Genomic DNA, 17,402 nt, shown 5'->3' with positions numbered 1-17,402 from the left:
GTCTGTCTGTATGTGTCTGTGCATGTGTGTCTGCATGTATGTGTCTGTGCATGTGTGTCTGCATGTATATGTGTCTGTGCATGTGTGTCTGCATGTATGTGTCTGTGCATGTGTGTGTGCATGTGTCTTTATGTATGTGTGTATGCATGTCTTTATGTAAGTGCGTGTGTGCGCGTGCGTGCATGTGTGTGTGCGCATGTGCGTAAGCGCGTGCGCGTAAGCGCATGCGTGCGTAAGCGCATGTGTGAGTGTGCATGCGTACGCCTGTCTGAATGAATGAAAAATGTATAGAGCGCTGCAAATGCGAACTGAATCGCCTCAAGGCGCTAATGCGTTGGTGTTGACAGCTTCTAGAAGAGGAAGGTCTTGAGTTTTTTCCTGAAAGCCAGATGGTTTTCTTCCATGCGTATGTGGGGCGGAAGTGCGTTCCATAGTCGAGGTCCTTGGACTGCAAACCTTCGTTCTCCCTTTGCTTTGTAGCGGTATTTGGGAATGAGAAGGAGGTTTTAGTTGGACGATCGAAGATTGCGATTTGGTGTGTAGTGTTTTATTTTCTCTCGAAGGTATTGAGGCGCGTTTCCTTGTATGCATTTGTGGGTGAGGCATAGGGTCTTGAATGTGATCCGATTCTTTACGGTTAGCCAGTGTAGGCTTCTGAGGGATGGGGAGATTGACTCCCACGGTTTTTTCCTGTCTGTGTGCGCATGTGTCTGTCTGTGTGTGCGCATGTATGCATATGTGTGTGCACGTGTCTGTATGTATGTCTGTGTGCATGTGTGTATGTATGCGTGTATGTTACTTTTAATCTGCCCTCCCAATTCCTGTACCATCAGAACTGCTTTTGTAGGGCTTGTTTGTGATAGCAGCCAGAACGCTTTTCAGAGGCATTTGACAGGCGGTAAAGAGGCATTATGTTGCCTCCTCACCACCTGTTTTAAGCCCGTAAATGCAGCATCACTATACCGCAACCATGCAATGCACACAGTTGCGGCATAGTTGCAGTGCAGCCCCATTCAGCATGGGTATACCTCCAGCTGCAGCCAGAGCATGTGTACACCCCCAGCTGCTCCCTCTGCAGCTAAAGGGGGAGAAGTTGGGGGTAGTAAAAACAGCTTAACCATGTAGTTTTACTGCCCCTCCAACCTGACATGTGAACAAGCCCTTGGTTCACATCTGTGTGGCTGCGTGCTGCGTGTAGGACAGCCCATTCATTTCAATGGGCTTCCCTACCCAAAAAAATGCAGGGAAAGAAGTCCCCGACCTTTTTTTTTTTTTTTAAATTGCACTGCACCAAAAGCACCCCACATTTTCCAATGTGTGGGGTACCATTAAGAATTAACGGTACCCCTAAAAAGCAGAGCATTCGTCTGTGTCGGGAACGAGCGCGACAAAGGCAAGAGAATTTTTGTTGGGCAGTGTATTAGTGCTCGAACGAACACACTTAGACCGAATTTTAATGGTTCAAAGAATGTCAGGCAGAATGGTCGGCCCTCACACATGTTCACTTCATCAAATCTGGCCCTCTTTGAAAAAAGTTTGGACACCCATGTCTTACAGCAAAGAAACTATGCCTGTTCTATGGACACAAAAAAACAGAGGCATGCTGGAAGAGAGAGGTTAAATTGGACTGTTTACAGCTTTGCTTTTCCAGCATCCAATTCTTCTGATGGTGGCAACCTAGTGTTTCAAAATACTGTGCTGCGTCCCTTGATGTATGACTAAGAAACAAGCCGCATCCTGAAAATGTTAATTTGCCTGGTTGTCCAGCTAATCTAGTTATTTCAAGCTCTCAAGCCACTAATCAATTAAAAAAAAAATAAAAAACAAAATTAAAAAAATCATGTGGGTCAGTAAAGTCAATATCTGCATACTTGTTGCAGGTCAGTGTTGCATGCATTAATGCATTGAAGTGTCAGCATAACAGTCAGGCAACTTTTCAGTAGGAAAGTCAGGAATGGCAGCCTCCAAATTCTCTCCCGCCCAATTTCCGCTAAGATAAAGTCATACCACAGACAGGATTAACCAGTTTCTATTCTTAACAATGAGCATGCAAGGAAAAGAACATGACAGCCGTTTTAAGAATACATATTTGTTATTACCGGTCAATGCTTTAGAAGATTAACTAGAGAGCTTTTTGTGGGTAGAAATGCAAGTTGTGTTTTTTTTTTAAAAAAGGTAGCATTAAACATAGTTTTTACTTTTCAAATCAAATGGATTAAAAAAAGCCTTAAATAAAAGGATGATCAAAAAAAAAAGCCACCCAAGGCACCCAACCATGAGTTTTTTTTATGGTGAACACAGCAGTGTCCATTGCCAATACATATCCCAGGCTCTATAAACAAGGTGTACAACCACATCAACACACATAACCACACTAGGAGCCTATAGACCACAATGACAGGGTGCGATTCTTCTACTTACCCAAGTAGAGGATACAAATTGGGGCTTTGAAATAATAACACAATAATAAATTATTTTCTCCAACAGCACTTAATTTAAGAAGTATGCTTCTATGTCTTTCAAGGAATCAAAAACTGCACAAAACACAAATACAGCCTTATGTTGCTAGTTCATAGTTTCTACCAGTTTATGAATGTAGATCAGTCTAAGTCAGACAATGCAAAGGATTTGTCCTACTTTAGCACAAGGTTTAGAAGATCAGATTAAGATGTGAGGTACCTCTTTGGGTTCGGTTTGTTGAAGTCGTTGTTCTTCAAGCCTCATTTGTTCCTCCAAGAATTCTTCAAATGATGCCTTTCTCTCCTCAATGCTGAAACGATTGCCTTTAGAAGAGGACAAATTATATTGTATGGCTTCTGACTTGTCCTATAGCATATAGGTTGTACAGGCAAATAAAATCCCAAAGCAACAAACACCAAGCATTTATTAGCTGCCAACAGGTCAAATATTAGATAAAATATATTTTGATGTCTGTGACCCCTTAGGGAGATTCACTTTCTCTATTTGTCCTGTTTACAACTATCATTGAGGGCCAATTCACATCACATGCAGTCCAGTGCATTTTTTTCTGCATCAAAGACGCGTGAAAAGTAGGTTATATGGTTTTTCAATGGCATAGTTTACACCAGTGCTTGCAGTTCCAGAAAAAAAAAATATCACATGTGGCATTTTTACTGCATTGGACTGTACTGGAATGCTGTAAAAACGCATCAAAAACGCACTGGAACTGTATAGGAACACATGTCCTTATTTAAGGTTAAGAAAAAAAAAAAAAGAGAAGAAGGAGGGGGGTGCCCAATGGATTCCCTTAGTTTGTGGGGATTCCCTCTTATTTCCTGTTTGGCTATGGGACAGGAAGTGAAGGAAAATCTCCACAATGGGACACAGACTGGAAAAAAATTAAATAAAATAAATCTTACAGGCTAAGCCATTCCCTGCTCTATCCAAATTAAAAAAGAAAATTTTGCCTATAGTTCTACTTTTCTACTATTAGTTCTAAAATTCCATGTTATTTACAGAGTCATCATAATTTTGCCTTGCTGGCCAACAGAACATCATTGCTGCATGCTCCTTAAAGCTGATGTATAGCTAAAAAAGTTGGGAGAGTGACATTTATAGAAACAAATGGGAGGAGAAAATAAAAGCAAAATGGGGAAATTGACTTGAACTATGGAACCTCATGTTTTATCTCTTAGAAAATTAAAAAAGTATTGCATGTGGTCGCAAGGACAATTCTGATTTCTTCACTCTGGGTTTTTCTCTTTTTTTTTTTAAATGACCCTTATAAATCAATCAATCTATTACCTGTCAACCTCAATAATAAAGACTTTGGGGGTTATTTACGAAAGGCAAATTCACTTTGCACTACAAGCCCAAAGTGCACTTGAAATTGCACTGAAAGTGCAGCCGCTGTATAACCGAGGGGTACATGCAAGGAAAATAAACAGCATTTTAGCTTGCACATGATTGGATGATTAAATCAGCAGAGCTTCCCTCATTTCATATCTACCCCCTCAGATTTACAGTGAATGCACTTCCAAGTGCACTTTCAGTGCAATTCAAGTGCACTTTGCACTGGTAGTTTGCACTTGTAGTGCAAAGTGGATTTGCCTTTGGTAAATAACCCTCTTTGGTTTTTATAGCCTTTCTTTTTGAGCTCATTTTATCTTGAGTTGGTTATCTTTAGAAGTAAAGATCATGTTTGCAATAAAAATACTGACCACTTCCTCAACCTCTTCCTTAATTTATTAATAAAAAAAAAAAAAAAAAACAAAACAAAAAAGAAAAAACTTTTAGACGTTGATAGAACAAAGAATTTGAACAGAGATAATTCCCCTAGTGGACTTTAAAGGCACATATAAAAGGATATGTAGGAGAGTATATTTAAGTAAACAACAATTTATTAATTACAAAGAATTCTCATAAAGACATCAAACAAATAACATAGATAAAAAAGGAATGCAGTTCCACATATTTTTTATAACTATTGATACCAATACGCTTGCACCCGACGCGTTTCGGAGTTGTTTTTAGCCTCCTTCTTCAGGGGTGGTTATAAGCTTTTAATAGAAGTTTCTGTATAGGAATGGTATATACAACATAGACATAATAAATACATGTTGTATATCAAGCCATAAAACATATAGGTGCAATATTATATTCATTTTCGTTTCCACTTACATTGGTATAAATAAATGTTGGGCTGCGCATTCCAGAGAGATTTTTAAAAAAACAACGATATTGACACATACTGCCCATCAAGTGCGTCCTCCAATCATGGTGTATAAAGCTTTTGTTTAGTATATCCAAAGTATTTCATATGGCCTCTATCGAGGTAGAAATAAATGGGTAAGGATATATGAAGTGGTTTTACTTCCTTAGGATAGGGAAGAGAGGCCATTAATCGAGGGCATGCAAAAAAGTTTGGATCTGGAATCACACTGGGGCCAAATGCGGGTCCTGTAAGTTGTGAAAAATGTATAAATGAGTGTATAATAACTAGAAAAATGAGTAGATTCAGTGATGGGTAGGGGATCTTGAGATGTATCCTACCTGATAGGCCTACGGTATAGAGTTCGAAAAAAAGGTCACCAGCTGATGATATGTGTAGACCAGGTGGGACTCAGAGGGCTAGAGGGAGGATCGACATAAAGGAGAAGGAACATATAAAAATCTCATTTTAGTACTTCTGTCATTTGTCTTGACAGTTTAGGATATATTTAAAAAAAGATATGTGTTTGGGATAGAATAGAATAGGGATTCACAGCTTTGTCCCTGATTGGCAATGTTCAGTTTGATCAAGAGGGGGGAAAAAAAAGAAAAAAAGGTGGGGGGGGGGGGTGGGAAGAAGGGAGACAGGGAAGGAGAAGGGAGGGAAAGAAGAAGGGGAAGGGAAAAGGGAAGGGAGGAGGGGGGGAAAAAAGACAGGGAAAAAAGGGCATGAAGAAAGGAAGGTGGGGGGGGAGGGGAAAGGGAAAATAAGCAGAAGAGAAAAAAAGGGGGGGAAAAAAAGAAAAAAGAAAGAAGAAAGGGGAGGGAGGGGGGGGGGAAGGGGGGGGGGGAGAGAGGAAAGGAACGGGGGGGGGGAAAGGACAAAAGAAGAAAAAAGGAAAAGAAAGGAAAGAAAGAAAGGAAAAAAAGAAGAAAAAAAAAAGAAAAAAAGAAGGGGGGTAGAGGGGGGGGGGGGAAAGGGGAAGGAGGGGGGAGGGGAGGGGAAGGAAGGGGGGAAAAGAGCAGGGAGAGGAGGGGAAAGGGGAAGGGGGGGGGGGGGGGGGGAGGAGGGGGGGGGGGGGAGGAAAGGGAGGAAGAAGGGGGAAGAGGTAAGAAATAGAGAGGGCATAGTTGTGATATAAGATTCGTGACTTATAGTTTCAATAGTACAGTCTAGGTCTATAAGTGTGCATAGGTTCAATATGATGTTGAAGTTACTTACAATCTTGTGGCAGCAGCTCACACCGACAGCGTCCTGCCCAAAGCAGATGACGCTCGGTGTGAGCATTAGCTGAATATTTAAGGCCCTCCCCACCAATCAGCTGTTAGTGAGAGACAGCAACAGCTGACTGTAAGTGGTGGAGGAGGGACGGACGCGCTGCGGCTGGCCCCCCGGGTGGAGCGAGCGCCGCCAGGCCTCCACAGCGCATGCGCTCGCAGGCGCGGTGAGGCGTGGCCACGCCTACTGCACCCGCCGGCACGTCAAGCTTCCCCGACGGACTGCGCATGTCCGCTGGGGTCGCAAGATGGAGGACAGTGTCAGCAAACACTGTACCTCACACAGCGCCGCCATGAGCCGGAAACACTCAGGCGGCTTTGTGTGCCCGGGCGGATAGCAGATCATAGTGTGGACAAAATGTAGAATAGGTTGAAGCACAAAAGTTGTGCATACTGTGGAGGAAACATAAATACATATATAGTCAATTAGTCACCATCGTAGGAATAGATGCTGATGGGCAGTGTTATACAGGTTAGGACGGATCTTAATGGAAGGGCATGTATTCTTAGACAGTGACTTAGATTAACAAGCATGGAGAATATACAACTCAGATATACAATATATGGGTAAAATCCAGGAATTTCACTCAATTATGCGTATACATAGTCCGGATTATTGCAACTTGAGATGTCACAATGTATAGTGGGCAAATATATGACAGCAATTTAATCAGAATGTCCAAAACATATCGTTGCAATATATCCTACAGCATATTATGGTCCCATTTCTATATAGGCATGAGTTTAGATAATAAGCAGTGAGCAATAACCGGGCTGGGCATACATATATATTGCTAGACTCTATCTACGGTCCAAGTGTAAATATGTATTGTATAGTATAGTTATCTTATTCATTGCTCTCTGCCGCCTGATGAAAAACCTTCGAGAAAGGGTTTAAACCAGATGGTTTCGTTTAAGCCTGGGGGTTGGGTAGCTTTTTAAATTATATATCCAACGGGACTCTAACTATAAAAGTGTCTTATTCCAGTCACCTCCCCCTCGATTCCAGATGTAACCCGGTCCAGAATAAGAAATTTAATTTTAGGACATTTACCCTTATGTACTGTTAAGGTGTGTCTCCCAAACGCTCTTTTAAAAAAGTCTTGATGCAGCCAAGAGAAGAGCTACTATACTCTAAAAAAGCAAATAAACCTGACAAGAATGATACCGACACTCTCAGGATCATTACCAAATTCAACAACCAACACAGGCAGGTCAGGAATATTGTAACAAAATACTGGCACATGTTACAGTGCGATCCAACACTAGGACCACTGGTCCCACAGAGACCTCTCTTTACGTTTAAAAGAACCACCTCCCTGAGAGACAAGATCACCACCAGCGAGTTTAAGGCAGGGACAAATAAAACACACTGTAAGTATAAGGGAACATTCATGTGTGGAAAATATATTGCAAATATTATGCTTACAACAAAAAATCCGATTCTTCCAAATGGCCAGCCCTTCCACCCCAAACATTTTGCCAATTGTAGGACCTACGGGGTGGTATACCTACTTTTGTGCGAATGTACATGTTTTTATATAGGGAAAACTAAAACTGAATTCTGGAGGAGGGCATATAGACACCTAGTGAGCATGGAAACATGCGATCCGGATCTCCCACTTGGGAGACACACCTTAACAGTACATAAGGGTAAATGTCCTAAAATTAAATTTCTTATTCTGGACCGGGTACATCCGGAATCGAGGGGAGGTGACTGGAATAAGACACTTTTACAGTTAGAGTCCCGTTGGATATATAATTTAAAAGCTACCCAACCCCCAGGCTTAAACGAAACCATCTGGATTAAACCCTTTCTCGAAGGTTTTTCATCAGGCGGCAGAGAGCAATGAATAAGATAACTATACTATACAATACATATTTACACTTGGACCGTAGATAGAGTCTAGCAATATATATGTATGCCCAGCCCGGTTATTGCTCACTGCTTATTATCTAAACTCATGCCTATATAGAAATGGGACCATAATATGCTGTAGGATATATTGCAACGATATGTTTTGGACATTCTGATTAAATTGCTGTCATATATTTGCCCACTATACATTGTGACATCTTAAGTTGCAATAATCCGGACTATGTATACGCATAATTGAGTGAAATTCCTGGATTTTACCCATATATTGTATATCTGAGTTGTATATTCTCCATGCTTGTTAATCTAAGTCACTGTCTAAGAATACATGCCCTTCCATTAAGATCCGTCCTAACCTGTATAACACTGCCCATCAGCGTCTATTCCTACAATGGTGACTAATTGACTATATATTTATTTATTTTTCCTCCACAGTATGCACAACTTTTGTGCTTCAACCTATTCTACATTTTGTCCACACTATGATCTGCTATCCGCCCGGCACACAAAGCCGCCTGAGTGTTTCCGGCTCATGGCGGCGCTGTGTGAGGTACAGTGTTGCTGACACTGTCCTCCATCTTGCGACCCCAGCGGACATGCGCAGTCCGTCGGGGAAGCTTGACGTGCCGGCGGGTGCAGTAGGCGTGGCCACGCCTCACCGCGCCTGCGAGCGCAAGCGCTGTGGAGGCCTGGCGGCGCTCGCTCCACCCGGGGGGCCAGCCGCAGCGCGTCCGTCCCTCCTCCACCACTTACAGTCAGCTGTTGCTGTCTCTCACTAACAGCTGATTGGTGGGGAGGGCCTTAAATATTCAGCTAATGCTCACACCGAGCGTCATCTGCTTTGGGCAGGACGCTGTCGGTGTGAGCTGCTGCCACAAGATTGTAAGTAACTTCAACATCATATTGAACCTATGCACACTTATAGACCTAGACTGTACTATTGAAACTATAAGTCACGAATCTTATATCACAACTATGCCCTCTCTATTTCTTACCTCTTCCCCCTTCTTCCTCCCTTTCCTTCCCCCCCCCCCCCTTCCCCTTTCCCCTCCTCTCCCTGCTCTTTTCCCCCCTTCCTCTACCCCCCTTCTTTTTTTCTTTTTTTTTTTCTTCTTTTTTTCTTTTCCTTTTTTCTTCTTTTGTCCTCCCCCCCCTCCCCCCCCCCTTCCCTCCCCTTTCTTTTTTCTTTTTTCCCCCCCTTTTTTTCTCTTCTGCTTATTTTCCCTTTCCCCTCCCCCCCGCCTTCCTTTCTTCATGCCCTTTTTCCCTGTCTTTTCCCCCCCCCTCCTCCCTTCCCTTTTCCCTTCCCCTTCTTCTTTCCCTCCCTTCTCCTTCCCTGTCTCCCTTTCTCCCCCCCCCCCTTTTCCCTCTTTCCTTCCCCCCTCTTTTCCAAAACCCTCCCCCCCCCCTTTTTTCCTTTTTTCCCCCCTCTTGATCAAATTGAACATTGCCAATCAGGGACAAAGCTGTTGAATCCCTATTCTATTCTATCCCCAAACACATCTTTTTTTAAATATATCCTAAACTGTCAAGACAAATGACAGAAGTACTAAAATGAGATTTTTATATGTTCCTTCTCCTTTATGTCGATCCTCTAGCCCTCTGAGTCCCACCTGGTCTACACATATCATCAGCTGGTGACCTTTTTTCGAACTCTATACCGTAGGCCTATCAGGTAGGATACATCTCAAGATCCCCTACCCATCACTGAATCTACTCATTTTTCTAGTTATTATACACTCATTTATACATTTTTCACAACTTACAGGACCCGCATTTGGCCCCAGTGTGATTCCAGATCCAAACTTTTTTGCATGCCCTCGATTAATGGGCCTCTCTTCCTATCATAAGGAAGTAAAACCACTTCATATATCCTTACCCATTTATTTCTACCTCGATAGAGGCCATATGAATACTTTGGATATACTAAACAAAGCTTTATACACCATGATTGGAGGACGCACTTGATGGGCAGTATGTGTCAATATCGTTGTTTTTTAAAAATCTCTCTGGAATGCGCAGCCAACATTTATTTATACCAATGTAAGTGGAAACGAAAATAAATATAATATTGCACCTATATGTTTTATGGCTTGATATACACATGTATTTATTATGTCTATGTTGTATATACCATTCCCTATACATAAACTTCTATTAAAAGCTTATAACCACCCCTGAAGAAGGAGGCTAAAACAACTCCGAAACGCGTCGGGTGCAAGCGTATTGGTATCAATAGTTATAAAAAATATGTGGAACTGCATTCCTTTTTTATCTATGTTATTTGTTTGATGTCTTTATGAGAATTCTTTGTAATTAATAAATTGTTGTTTACTTAAATATACTCTCCTACATATCCTTTTATATGTGCCTTTAAAGTCCACTAGGGGAATTATCTCTGTTCAAATTCTTAAATTTAGGATGTGGCACAATCTGCAGATAATTAGCCGACCAAACCCCTGTCTTGATAGAACAAAGTTCCAACATAAATGAAGCACTCCGAAGCCACTTTCACACATACCTGCACTGTAGAGACATCTACTCCTTTAGTAGTGAAATTTGTAGTGAAGGTGACGGTTCCTAAACTTGGTGATGTATGCATTTACATGCACACTTTGACCATTTGACATGCGTTAGTTATGTACATATCATAACTACCTAGTGTTTCCAGGCAGATTATACCCGGTTTTCAGGACAGATTGGACTTTCATTTGGTGGCAAATTGCAATGGGGATGGATGGACCCAGACTTCTGTTGAAGGCAAGTTTTTTTTTTTTCTCCTGACCCCAACGATACTATTGTTTCTCCACACCCCCCGCTAGGCGCCATTGTTCTACTTTACCTCCACTAAGCACTATTGTTCCCCCCACAGCCCACTGGGTACTTTTGTTACCCCTAGCTAAGCCCTTATGTTCCCTCCATGCATGATGGACCCTACTGTTTCCCTTACCACCTATGCAGCACAAGTATGTCCCCCCCCCCCCCCCCAAGCATGAATGTTCCCTGTTTGGGGGGGGGGGGGGGGGGAGAAGTCATACAGATCCAAATAAGCAACTGAGTGCATACAGAGTCAAGTTGTAAGATTAAAAATGCTGTTAGAATCTTCTTGTTTGAGCTGACTACAAAATGCATCCCTATTGTTATGGAGAGATCAAAAAAAAAAAAAAAAAAAAGAGAGGTGCTCTGTAGTTTAGAAGTAAACTGGTCAGGGCTGACAACACTTCTTGGGATTTCAGTGTAGCAGAGGCAGCATGGTCAGCTCACTACAGGAACCTAATGCCGCGTACACACGAGCGGACTTTACGGCAAACTTTGTCCCGCGGACTTTGACGGACTTTACGATGGACTTTCCAAATGAACGGACTTGCCTACACACGATCAACCAAAGTCCGACGGATTCATACGTGATGACGTACGACCGGACTAAAACAAGGAAGTTTATAGCCAATAGCTGCCCTAGCGTCGGTTTTTGTCCGTCGGACTAGCATACAGACGAGCGGATTTTTCGACCGGACTCGAGTCAGTCTAAAAGATTTGAAACATGTTTCAATTCTAGGTCCGTCGAACTTTTGGGGAAAAAAAGTCCGCTGGAGCCCACACACAATCGAATTGTCCGATGGACTCCGGTCCGCTGAACCAAGTATGCCGTAATGTCCGGTCTTGTGTACGCGGCATAAGAGTACACTTGATTTCTGAAAGATCAATAGGTAACTTTTCTGTACTTGCAGCATTTTTAAATAAGGGATAAAAAACATAGGGGAATGTGAATGTATTGAAGAGGTTTCTGAATACGTCCCGTTCCCCCCCCCCCAGACATACATTCTAAGCAATATGTGCTTATATCCATTCTTGCCAATTGGTGACTCCTTAAAGCATTGGTTCTCAACTTGCCTTGTGCCGTGACCCCTTGATAAAATTTCCCAAGTTGTGGGGACCCAACAGTAAAGTTATTTTCGATGTTCCTTCATTGCTGTAATTTTGCGACTATTAGGAATCGAAATATAAATATCGGATATGCAGGAGCCATCATAGCGCAATATTCCAAAAAAGATAATTTATATAGCCTAAAACGTGAACAGATGTACACTCTTATAATAGGGTGTTGTTAGACCGGCACTAAGTCTATCCAGCAATCCAACTTACAGTTTGTATACACCACTCCGTGCTTTCCAACCCTCATTTTCAGAGCGGGTCAGGGGCCGGATGTGACGTCAGCGTTGCTCCACTAGCCTCATTGCTTCCTGATGACGCATATTTCATTCAAAACACGTTGAGGCTAGTGGAGCGATGCTGACAACACCCTATCACGTGAGTGTACATCTGTTCATGTTTTAGGCTTTTTTGGAATATTGCGCAATGATGGCTCTTTATCTGCTGAGGCATCTTTGGAGTAACCAGTACAAATGATTGAAAGACCCATGTTCTAATCAGGCCCTTATTATACTGTATTCTGGCGAGTGTACAATTCAGAAGGTGGTGGCACATCACGGGTGTTTGGGTGTTATACAATCTATTGATTAATTGGGCCAGGGACACAGTACTAATATGTTTTTATTAATTTGTCTCTGACTTACCAGTTACTCCGGTGTTCCATCAGAATCAGCAACTTGTCTAATGTGGAAAGGGAAGTGACGTTCAGTCAACGCCATCTTGGTACACTCGTCTGCAGTAAGGCTACAGTTAGAAGTCGGCAAGCAGACATCTTTTTACACCCACCGAAATCTTGCATTTTACACTTATTTTTACCAGTAAACTAATCTTATATACTATATAAGCCTTATATAGTATATAAGCTCAGTTTACTGGTAAAAAAAAAAAAAAAAAAGATGTCAAAAGAACATCACTTCCGCGTTCTCTCCTCTTCCGAAAGTGATGTCTCGCTGGCCGAGACGGACCCGATATTACTATGTGTACAGAGTCGGGTCTGTCCGGATTGGAACAGCGTTCGTGTCCCCCTAGCAATTCAGCAATCGACCCCCCAGGGGGTCGCGACCCACAGGTTGAGAACTGCTGCCTTAAAGGATAGTTTTTTTTTTTTGTTTTTTTTTTTTTAGAAAGGTGAAATTATAAATGGACATTTTTTGCATTTATCATCAGTATTATTATTTATAAAAAATTTTTATAGGAGCCTGTTAAGCACTGCACCCGCGATCAGCAGATCACAGGGGCAATCTCAGGCTCCTGCAATCAGCCATGAGGCTGCAGGAGTGGGAACAGGTTGCACGTTCCACCCTAAAAATGGGTGGGACGGGTGACATAATCCCAAAGGTAAAAACTTATCCTTGAATGTTGTTTAAGGAAAAAGGTGTCCGCTTGCCCAATTATTGCAGGTACCGTTACTAGTTTTTTCGGTGTTATGAAACACTGACCAGCAAGCAGATTATGTTTAATTTCTTTGCAAATTTAAAAATTGTACATAGAAGAGCTGAATATACTGTATAATGTATAACATAAACTATTTTCCTAAATCCTTGTTAGTCATCAAATCAGTACAGTGAAATCTGATATCAAATAAACTTTGACAACTCCCTGTGTCCCACATCATATGTGCAAGTGGCCAGTTAGAAAGTGCAGAAGTGAACATAAAGCTGAACACCTGCCAGTAACATCATTATCTATCTGGAGGCATTGCTCCAATTAAATTATAAAGAGCTGATACATGAGCTTGCCTTTTCTGCAAATCATGGAGAGATTCTTACCTTTCTTCAGCTTCGACATGGTTCTTCCTAAGCTGCTCCTTTAAGAAAGAATCATCATGTGCCGACTCTTCTGTGTCACCTTCATCACCTTTAGTACACAAAAATACACACACAGAAAAATTATATATAAATATATCTAAAAAGATGACTTTGTAGATAATAAAGCAGACCCAAAAAGAGGAATCTTGACCTACCTGTAAATTCCATGTTTGAGTACAGTATTTTTATTTTTTGTAGGAAAAAAAAAAAAACAACTAAAACAAAAAAGGATGTCCAGAGAACACATACAACGAGCAGAGCAGAGAAAACACCAAATACACATAGGCAACTACTTTACAGAGTATAGCACAACAAAGACCATTAAGCAGAATGTTATCCATGTTGAAAAATTGCCCGGTAAGAGGAGCTCTGCCATTGGACAGGGTAGGTGGTAGGGCTGGGAATGGTTGGGAAGGGGCGTACTTCAACTCTCTACCTGAGGGGGTCTGTGGTCGGTAAGTCTGTATGTCGTGGAAAACTGGAATTCTGTCGAAAAGAACCATGTCCTATGAAGGTGTTCTTGTTTTCGCACAGAGATGGCAAGGTCTTCCATAGCAAAACCATGACCAAAAAAGAACAGATCTGCAGACATGGCCCTGTTAGGCGTGACTTCTGGGAATCTTGTCAGTACTCTACAACAGTGGTTCTCAACCTCAGTCCTCAAGTACCCCCAACGGGCCATGTTTTCAGGCTTGCCTTCACTTTGCACAGCTGCTATAAAATCCATATCAATGACATGGTATTGATAAGAGCCATTTTATCTAAGGGAAGTTTCCAAAACATGGTCCGTTGGGGGTACTTGAGGACTGAGGTTGAGGACCACTGCTCTACAACAACGTGAAAGAAGTTTGTTTGAAATCTTTGCAAATTACAAATAAAAAAAAAAAAAATATCACATGTACATAATTATTCACAGCCTTTGCTCAATACTTTGTTGAAGCACCTTTGGCACCAATTACAGTCTTTTTGAGTACGATGCTACAAGCTTGGCACACCTATTTTTGGGCAGTTTCTCCCATTCTTCTTTACAGGACCTCTCACGCTCCATCAGGTTGGATGGGGAGCGTCAGTGCACAGCCATTTTCAGATCTCTTCAGAGATATTCAATCGGGTTCAAGTCTGGGTTCTGGCTAGGCCACTCAAGGACATTGACAGAGTTGTCCTGTAGCCACTCCTTTGTTGTCTTGGCTGTGTGCTTAAGGGCGTCGTCCTGTTGGAAGATGAACCTTTGCTCCAGTCTGAGGTACAGAGTGCACTGGGGCAGGTTTTCATCAAGTATATTTCTGTACATTGCTGCATTCATCTTTCCCTCAATTCAGACTATTCTCCCAGTTCCTGCCACTGAAAAACATCCCCACAGCTTGATGCTGTCACCACCATGCTTCACTGTAGGGATGGTATTAGCAAGGCGATGAGTGGTGCCGGTTTCCTCCAGACATCACGCTTGCCATTCAGGCCAAAGAGTTTCATTTTTGTTTCATAAGACCAGAGAATTTTGTTTCTCATTGTTGGAGAGTCCTTCAGGTGCCCTTTGGCAGACTGCAGGCGGCTGTCATGTGCTTTTTACTGAGGAGTGGCTTCTGTTGGGTCACTCTACCTTACAGGCCTGCTTGGTGGAATGCTGCAGAAATGGTTGTTCATCTGGAAGGTTTTCCTCTCTCCACAGAGAAACGCTGGAGCTCTGTCAGAGTGACCATCAGGTTCTTGTTCACCTCCCTGACTAAGGCCTTTCTTCCTGATCGCTCAGTTTGGCCAGGCAGCCAGCTCTACAAAGAGTCCAGGTGTTTCCAAACTTCTTCTACAATTTATGGGTGATGGAGGCCGCTGTGCTCATTGGGACCTTCAATGCTGCAGAAATTGTTCTGAACCCTTCCCCAGATCTGTGCCTCGAAACAATCCTGTCTCGGAGATCTACAGACAATGCCTTGGACTTCATGGCTTGGTTTGTGCTCTGACATGCACTGGTAAAGTGGTGTTCCGGCCGAAATGATACTTTTTAAATAAAAATACCTCTATAATACACAAGCTTAATGTATTATAGTAAAGTTAGTCTGTAAAATAAGGTCTGTTTTGTTAGTTTATAGCAGTAGTTTGTTATTTTATAAACTTACAGCAGGCCGTGGCCATCTTAAGTGTGGGCATCTGAAGCCAGACTGTATTTCTTCCTGGATCTCATCTTGCAGATCTCGCACATGCTCAGTGCAGCACAAGCAGTGTAATAGGTTTCAGGTCAGGTTTCCATAGCAACAGCAGTGTCAGAGGAAGTTGCCGCCCCTTCCCAGAAGGCATTGCAAACAGGAAATGATGCGATGGGCCACGGCCAGGGAGGAGGAAGTGAAAAATGAATACAGCAGATATACAGGAGGTGCTGAGAAAAAAAATTAAAAAATATCCAATTCGTTTACAGTGCACAGTTTAGTAAGGGATGCTGAAGAGTTGTAAAAGTGGGTGGAACTCCACTTTAAGCCTCGGTTCACACTGGGACGACTTGTCAGGCGACCTAGTCGCCTGACAAGTAGCGTCCTGTTCTCTGCAATGGAACCGTTCTAATCGGAGCGACGCAAGTCACTCCGACTTAGAAAAAGGTTCTTGTACGACTTTGGGGGCGACTTGCATTGACTTCTATACAAAAGTTGTTTTGCAAGTCGCCGCTGAGTCGTGTCCTGGGTCGCCTGAGGCAGTCGAGCTGTAAGTCGTGCTGCCTCAGTGTGAACCGACCCTAACTGTGGGACCTTATATAGACAGGTGTGTGTCTTTCCAAATCATGTCTAATCAACTGAACTTACCACAGGTGGACACCAATGAAGCTGTAGAAACATCTCAAGGATGATCAGTGGAAACAGGATGCACCGGAGCTCAATTTTGAGTGTCACGGCAAAGGCTGTGAATACTTATGTACATGTAATTTTTTAACATTTTTTATTTGTAATAAATTTGGAAAATAATGAATTGAATTCATTTTGGAATAAGGCTGTAACATTAAAAAAAAAAAAAAAAAGAAGAAGGAAGAGGAAAAAAAAGCGCTGTGAATACTTTCCAGATGCACTGTAGGCGGAAGTGTTATTAAAGTATGCAACAAGTGATGTGATGTAACGCCTGTACACTGTAAAGTGAATACATTCCAAACATAATCCCAGTTTACACAGGAACAGTCAAATACACAGGGTGACCCAATCTTACTCATTCACGACAATGGACTAAATAAAGTCCAGGCTTTTTCCCATTAAGGTTGGCATACCCCTAAACAAGTCTTCGGGGACTGGGTTCTCTTGTGATGCAACACGTCTCGGGACCTGTATAGCACCCTGCGGCTAACAGTAGGTTGCAAGGTGAGCACTCCACGCAGGATTCAGTGCCCAAAGCAAAATTACAAACCATCCCCACAGCGTGGGGTCTGGGTACAGCTCCCAAGGTTTTACTGAGGTTTTACAGATCTGAATACACTCCTTCTGTAGACAGAGGTTGATTGAAAACATTTTTAGGAAAATAATAAAAGCAGTGAAGCTGGTTTCTCCAGGAGGGAGAAGAGGTCCATCACCTACAGACAATAGCAAAAAAACTGAAGACTCATAAGGTGAGGTAAGGTTATTAGGAAGGCGCCCCAGGGGGCTGTGCCCTCAAAAGCTTGCTAGTGTCCAATCAACTGGAAGGAAGCTATAACCCAGGGTGGCCTGTCCATTTATGGTGCAAGGGCGGCGCCCCCCCCATCCGTCCCTGCCTCTCCTATCCATGAGTCCGGCCCCTTTTAGGGCAACGGCGCATGGATTCCAATGTGGGGGGGTCTGTTTTTTTGAAGCACTGACTAGAGCCAGAGACTCTAATAGGCTTCAATATATGGT

At 42.5% G+C, this 17,402-nt stretch overlaps 1 protein-coding gene across 1 annotated transcript in view; it reads right to left on the bottom strand.

The window, feature by feature from the left end:
- CPAP (centrosome assembly and centriole elongation protein) overlaps positions 1-17,402 on the bottom strand; it is a 112,592-nt gene that overhangs the window by 67,436 nt on the left and 27,754 nt on the right. Inside the window, exons 5-7 of the mRNA XM_073613482.1 lie at positions 13,525-13,612; positions 5,014-5,022; positions 2,680-2,770 (exon numbers count right to left, since the gene is read on the bottom strand). Coding sequence (XP_073469583.1) covers positions 2,680-2,770; positions 5,014-5,022; positions 13,525-13,612 — 188 coding nt within the window. The remainder of the gene's footprint in view (positions 1-2,679; positions 2,771-5,013; positions 5,023-13,524; positions 13,613-17,402) is intronic.

The sequence above is a fragment of the Aquarana catesbeiana genome, linkage group LG02, assembly GCF_042186555.1.
Source record: "Aquarana catesbeiana isolate 2022-GZ linkage group LG02, ASM4218655v1, whole genome shotgun sequence".
In the NCBI taxonomy this organism is placed as follows: domain Eukaryota; kingdom Metazoa; phylum Chordata; class Amphibia; order Anura; family Ranidae; genus Aquarana; species Aquarana catesbeiana.
Note: the sequence above shows the minus strand (reverse complement) of the source record. Positions and strands in the feature narration are given on the sequence as shown.